Source organism: Zea mays, chromosome 4, assembly GCF_902167145.1.
Source record: "Zea mays cultivar B73 chromosome 4, Zm-B73-REFERENCE-NAM-5.0, whole genome shotgun sequence".
Lineage (NCBI taxonomy): Eukaryota > Viridiplantae > Streptophyta > Magnoliopsida > Poales > Poaceae > Zea > Zea mays.
The window spans coordinates 122,023,090-122,030,166 of record NC_050099.1 but is presented as its reverse complement, the minus strand read 5'-3'; the positions used below and the strand labels follow the sequence as shown (position 1 = coordinate 122,030,166).

The following is a 7,077-nucleotide window of genomic DNA, read 5'->3' as shown; positions in this document are numbered from 1 at the left end:
CACTTGGGGTGGTTAGATAATCTTGTTATATTTCCATCGATATCTTTTCTGCCACAATCGAGTCTGGATGCGTCCTGGGCGTCCATTTTAGTACAGGTTGGTCATGGACTTGAGATGGACTCGCAGTCGAGTCGGACTTGATGTCCTTCCTGTTGTGGACGCCCTTGCTGCTCCTTCTCAACCCCTTGGCATTTTCCAAGTCCTTGTTGGTCCTCTCCAAGGTTCCTAATCATCAAAACATCAATGACCCCAAGCGTAAGCTCTAAAACACAATTGGCTAGGGTAGAATGTACCTGGATATTTAGCTGTCATGCACGCGATCGTGTTATCGGTCCATACATTGTATGTATAGAAGTGACCTCATCACCTTTGGCACATCGTCACTCCTCTCAAATGGTTTGTCAAGTTAAGGGTCATGTCGTCATGATGTGATCTCTAGTAGATCGCATCAGGGTCATGTGGTGCTCCACCTTATTTTGGTAGATCTTATACTAAGCATTGTTGTTCACAAGATCTGCAGTGATCATGTGTAGAATCAATCTACTATTTCACTTAGGCTTCATCTACATACATGTATCGTTAGATTGGTTGTTGCATTCCACGACATACGACTGCAACATGTGCTAGATGGACTTCCTTGGAGAACCTGATTTGTGTTTGCGTGTATGGGCATCAACTTGTGGTTATAAATGTTCCTAGGTTGTTGGTATGATACATGTTATAGATCTAGGATATCCCTATGAACGGTTCACCGTTTATCTAGCCCTGATTTCAGCATATGGTGTGGGTAATTCTGATGTCTCTCTGCCCTGCTTCTTTGCCTTTGGTTGTGTGCATGACATGCATCGATCTAGGACCAATCATTGTCTAAATCACATTTTAGGCATGGTTATTTACTTTTTGGTCGTTTTCAATGCACATTTATTCACCTATTTTACCCGACTCAAAAAGAGAATAATCGGCTCGAGGAAGTCGATCATTGCGAACAACATGCGTCAATACATATGATCAGATCATAATTTGATGTTTTATTTATTGTTGTGTATCTATAGAACGATTCATCGATCATTGTACACTCTCCCTGATTGATAGGTCAATATATGTGGTATGTTTAGAACCTGACCACCGCTAACACTTAGAGCCGCGTTCAAGATAGACGATCATAGCAGCCACATCTCAGCTCTACTTGTTTCGGCCGTCCGGATGACCACACGTCTGTTTTGCGCTAACTATAATACATTTTACTACTTTTAAAGTATATATACACTTATACTTAGTGAGTGTTTGAATGCAATAGAACTAAGAGTTAGTTAACTAAAAATATACTAGTAGAATTAGCTAGCTAACAAATAGTTAGCTAACTAGTAGCTAATTTACTAAAAATAGCTAATAACTGAACTATTAGCTAGGATGTTTAAAAATTAAATGTCTTTAGCCATTTTTTACCACTACCTATTATTTTTAGTGCACCCCTTTACTTTTCTTTCTTTTTTATAAAATAATGAACGCAACCCCAATCTAACACATGTTGGAGTGAAATTTCACTCTCCCTCTCTCCTCGCCCGCCGCCTGAAAATTTTCGCCTCGTTGTCTCTATTTCTTTTCAGACCGCACCTTTTCAGTGTCCGCCACCACTTCTCCCTTCACAACCCCAACCTCGAAAACGAAGGCGCCAAACCATTCCCCAAACGCTCTCGCGTCCGCCCGACAGCTCGCCTGCCTGCCTCTCCGTCGTCGCCGAGTCCCTCGCCGGCTCTACCAGGCGGTGGCGAAGGCACTTCGGCGGGGACGCTCAACCGCCCCGCGGGCGGCGTCGACGGTCGGTTCCCGGCGGCCTCGCGGAGGTTGCATCCCGTGTCGAATCGAGGTATTTGTCGGTGAGATCCGCGAACCCTAGCGCGTTTCTTATTTCTTCGTTCTGTTTGTTGCGGGTGGGTCGTACTGCGGCAAGGGGCATCGCTGCACGTGGGGGATGGCGCGGTCGGTGCCTCCGCGGATGTGGCGTGGGCTACCTGGCCCAGATAGGAACCGGGCATTGGATTATGGGTGGCACGGATGCTGCGGCGTAATACGCCGCTGCTGGGATCCAGTGGTGTGGGAAATGAGAGAGTTCGGGATTGTTGGGGTTTCTGGGTTGTTAGATTTCGAGCTGCTTTGCCCATTTTGTGAGGTTAGGGTCCAGGGTTGCTTTTGGACTCGTTCACCTTGCGCTTGTTCATTTTGCACAAGTGCTGGGCGGCTTAGTGTGACTCGTGATAGTGTTGCATTGATGCACTGCGCTTGATGTGGGTAACAAAAGAGCAAGTTTCAAGATGCTGCTCTGATGTGGTGTGTTTTCCATTTTCTGATGGAATCATTTCTAGCCAGATTTTACATTAGATTGCCTTTCTCATTGGTCCAAGAACAAGGTGCTCGTACTATCACTATGTACACTCTTGTAATTGTTCCTTATTACTCATTTGTGCCTGGAGCTGTTGGCAGATTGCATTACAAATCAACTTATTTGCACTGTTGTAGATTATTCCATGCAAGAGCTTTACGGGAGAAATGAAAGTTGTGCTTTATTTTCAAGTGCAGGCAGGATCCTACGCCAAATGCCTCTCTTTGATAAGAAACCTTTCTCCTTGCTGGAGCCCCCTAAGGACTTGGATTCAAAGGAGAAGGTGTTCCAAATTCGATTCACGAAGGAGATATTCCGAGATTATGAGTATCCTTTCTGTATGCTGCTGTTGCAGTCAAATTTGCTGTTATCTGTGCTGGAACATTTTTGGCCAATGGTTGTGCAAGTTTTTTGTGCCTTTTGCATTTGCAGGGAAGTAGTTTAGCAATGCATGTTTTGAAGCTTGTATCCTTAACAACAAATCAGAGAATACCTGAAGAGGCTAAACCTTTATCGTCAAAGAGTTTGGACATGTAATATATCTGGAAAATCTAATTTAACTTTTGAAGAAGCTTTGGTATCTGAGCACAAAGCGATGGAGAAGGCTCAAAATTTGCCAACTGAGCTAATGGCTCAAGTTCTTCGGATGACTCAATACAGTAAGTGTTTTTTTTTTAAAAAAATCCGGTACCTCATATGTTGTGGTTCTGGATGGTACACTTACATTTCACATGTTCTTGTTTCAGCAGTAACATTTGTCAAAAATCATTAATTTCATTTAATTATCATATGTAACTTCAAATTACATGTTTGGAAGCTGGAAATTACATGTGAAGTATTGCAAGTAGATCTAAGATTCAGTTAGTGTCATGCAATAGTAAACTGTACTGGAGCTACACTGTTATTCCGAAGCACAATGCACTGCTTGCCAATTACAAAACATCTATGTTATGACAGCAATCTGAATTCTATTGTATTCATGTTTACTTTTATTTCAGGCCCTCTTGGTTTATATGAACTTGTTGATAAGATATATGCTAGTCTGCTGGAAGAAGTATTTGAGGGAATAGAATTACATGCTAATAAGGATGGTAATGTGGCACCTTGCAAGATTTTGAAGATTTTAGATTCTGGTGGCACAAAGATGTGTGAAGTTGGTTGGATTCGGAAGGGTAAGGCTATAACCAACACATCAGTAATCAAAGCTGCAGATCTGTTTTACCGGAGGGCACCTGTTAGCAGGAATACGCTGAAGTTTTTTATTAGAGATGCTACGTCACAAAGTAATCCATGGGTTATCCATGAGAATCTTGCCAAAAAATTTGGCATAACCATCGAGCCCCCTGATAGTGTAATGGTGAGTATCCCACATTTTGTTTCTCATGTATGTTACAAACCTGCAGCAGTAAACTATATTTCTTTCTCTATTATAATGAATATTTGCAGAAGAAAGGGAGAAAAAGACAAGAGAATGAAACTGTTGAAGATGGAAGGAAAAAGCTCAAGACAGGTGATTCAACTGAACCTTAACCGCCTGTAGTGAACTAGCGATGGTTTTCTTCATTGTTAGTTTGTTACAAGCTTCTAATCATTGATCCTCGTATGATTTCCAGATGAAGAACATGCTTATGTGCTGATTAAGTATCCAATAGATGATCTGCTAGTAAGGCCCAATGCAGATGATCCGTCTTTATTTAAGAGACCTCTTCTGGCTACAGATTTTAGAGTACCAAGATGTTCTGTGGGAGATCTCCTTATGGTATGGGACTTCTGCTCGTCTTTTGGGAGGGCTCTGAATCTGTCCCCATTTCCGCTAACAGATCTGGAGAATGCAATTTGCCACAAAGAAAGCAATGTTCTTCTTGTGGAAATACATGCAGCTTTGTTTCACTTGCTTATGAAGGATGAAGGTGACTATTTCACTGTTCCGCAGAACAAGAAACAGAAGTTAAAGGTTCTCCCTTTAGTACTATTAAGATCGATTGCCCTTCTTTATTGACTGCACATCACATCCTTTTTTTCTGTGCATTCATTGCAGGTAAGTTCAGTAACATGGGCTGAGTATCTATGTGACTTCTTGGAAATGACAAAAAATGAAGAACTATCCACTAACATTGCAACAGTAAGAAGGGGATATTATGGTCTTATTGACACTAATATAAAGCTTAAGATCCTTCGGGAACTAGTGGAAGAAGCTATTGAAACCTCTGCCATAAGGGAGATACTAAGTGATCGTGTGGACCAGAAACAAGTCCTTAATGCAACAAAAAGAGAGAACACCAGAAAGGACAAAAAAGAGCAAAATCTGAACACTGAAATTGCCATGAAAAATGAGGAGAATCAGACAGATGCTGTGCAAGGTGGCCATGAAGGTGTAGATGAGCTGGTTAGGAGAAAAGAAGAAAATGACAAGAGTAATATTTCTCGGGGTAGGACAGAAGTGAAACGACACATGGTGAGCACTTGACTCAAGTGTATTTGCATTTGCAGATAACACCAAAATATGTATTCTAGTCATGTTCGGTTGTATTTGGCAATGTCTGGTATTGAGCCTTTTTTATTGGATTTTGAATGTTTTGAAGGTACAGCACCTTGAGACGGAGATCGAGAAATTATCCATCCGTTCCAGCCCTCTTGGTAAAGACAGACAGTACAGTAGGTACTGGTTTTTCAAGCGTGAAGGAAGACTTTTTGTTGAAACTGCAGATTCCAGAGAATGGGGTTACTACAGCACTAAGGAAGAGGTGACTGATGATCTGGTTGTAAATCTGTATTTTCACCATCTGTGGCTGCTGAAATATTTTTTGTGTGTGGAAATGACAGCTTGATGCGCTCATGGACTCATTGAATGTCAAAGGTATAAGGGAGAGAGCTTTGAAACGGCAACTAGAGAAGTTCTATAGTAAGATAAGGTATGTTAATGTTCGCTAACCTTAGTTTTTGGTGCCTGTATTGGACCTTGGTTTTGACTTCTGTTGATCATATACTTGTTTTAGACCATATTGTGGTTCACAAGGTTATTAAAACGATTGGGTGAAGTTGACTTTGAAACGTTTAAACGAAGTTCGTTTAAACGTAGTTTTAAACAACATAGAAAAAACACCAATATATCATAATTTCAGACAATAACATGAAGTTAAATACCAAAATAGAGAGGTTAGTGGCTTACCAAAACTTCACCAATGAGCTGGATTGGACCCATAAGTAACTAGCATACTGGGCCCAAAAGTAGCTAATGGTCTAAAACACATGAAACCGCGTTTTACAGTATAGAACGCCAAAACGCGGTTTCAACCTGTAATTAGAGTTTTGACGTTTAAACATAGTTTTAATAACGCTGGTGATTCATTTGAGAAGGCTTTCTGCTTTCGTGACCTGTGATGTCTTGGTAATCAGTGTACTTGTACTTGGAGGCTTACAAGGTGTTTGGTTTGTGGAATCAAACCATCCTAGATGAGATGGTGCATCATATGTCCATTCTTCAAATTAGGTGGAATGATTCCATTTCTCATATCATTACCAATTATTAGCTTGTGAGGAATGGAGTGATAAATGATGGTGCATCAACCTATTCCATTTCAGGAAAAAACGAGGAATCAGTAGGCAATGGACTAACTCATTCCTCAACCAAACACCCTGTTAGCTCTCTTATTTGTTCGGTTTTGTTTTCTGGTCGTAATGTTCACAACTGCTGATTCTGCAGTCTATACTGTCTTCCATACAGGGCTTGATGCTAACCTTACTGTACTCATTTCACAACTGCAATATTCATCCTTGACATGGCCAAAGCCTATGTGATTCAGCGTTAGTATTTCAAAAGGTTTCATTAAGTGCCAACTGCTGACTAATTCTTCTCTTGTTCCATGTTGTAGTAATGCCCTAGAGAAACGATCAAAAGACATCGCAAACAAGACGTTACTTGAAGAGGGTGTGCTGCGCCGTTCCACACGTGTCCGGGCCCAGCCAAAGGACAATCCGTCCATGGCATTCCTCAAGTATGTCAACAAGTGGAGGGATAACTGAGGTACTCTGAGCTATGTAGGCTTTTGCTCGGTTAGGTCGTTGCAGTGACTCGCCATACTCATGGCTGGTTTACTGACACCTCATTAGCTAGTGAAACCTGTATCAGAACCTACTTTTCTTCTCTCTCTTTTTTTTTTTAAATTTTAACTTAGCTTTCATGTGTGTTCACAAATGAACCCCTCCCCCCCCTCCGTAATTGAACTATGCTAGGCTTTACCGTTTTTAGAACAGTGGCCAAATTTTTTGCATGGATGATGTAAACGTGACAAGGCCGGTGTGGAGATGCTTCGATCTGCAAGGGTGGGCCGCGGGCCAATGTTGGGGATTTTTGACTTAATACTACTGCCTTGAATTTTTTAGCACCATTTTCGCTAGTCTTGCATCGAGACATACTGCACCAGTGATTTTTTTGATTGAGTGATATTCCGTTCTAATATCTGTGCTTTAAGGGTGCGTTTGATTGAGGAGTGGAGGAGAATGTAGCAGTTCTATTTTAGTTTTTTTTGGATCTTTGGTTTTCAACAAAAGAGGAGCGGAGTGGCACCTGGAGTCTTCATATAGAAATTTATTATAAGTAAAATGGTCGGATGCGAGTGCTCTCGAGCGCTTTCCTTTCTCTTCTCTACACTCATATAGCTCTCAACCAAACAAAGAACGAAGCGTTTTTGTTCTAT

The 7,077-nt window shown here is 41.4% G+C and overlaps 1 protein-coding gene across 11 annotated transcripts; it reads left to right on the top strand.

The window, feature by feature from the left end:
- Nucleotides 1-1,525: 1,525 nt before the first annotated feature.
- Nucleotides 1,526-6,768, top strand: LOC100191667 (uncharacterized). 11 transcript variants are annotated; one of them, XR_564905.3, is made up of 12 exons: nt 1,526-1,877; nt 2,578-2,707; nt 2,867-3,039; nt 3,379-3,737; nt 3,827-3,890; nt 3,994-4,334; nt 4,419-4,835; nt 4,963-5,124; nt 5,204-5,292; nt 5,777-5,870; nt 5,963-6,018; nt 6,253-6,768. XR_564905.3 is itself a non-coding variant. In XM_008678221.3 (10 exons), the coding sequence occupies exons 2-10, from the start codon at nt 2,595-2,597 to the stop codon at nt 6,401-6,403; spliced, it is 1,869 nt and encodes a 622-aa protein (XP_008676443.1). In that variant the 5' UTR covers nt 1,530-1,867; nt 2,578-2,594; the 3' UTR covers nt 6,404-6,768. The 11 variants fall into 11 exon arrangements, 6 of the variants coding, with proteins under 6 accessions (XP_008676443.1, XP_035822505.1, XP_035822506.1 ...); XR_004857510.1 differs by having other exon boundaries at nt 1,530-1,867; XR_004857508.1 differs by having other exon boundaries at nt 1,566-1,877; nt 2,518-2,707.
- The last annotated feature ends 309 nt before the right edge of the window (nt 6,769-7,077 follow it).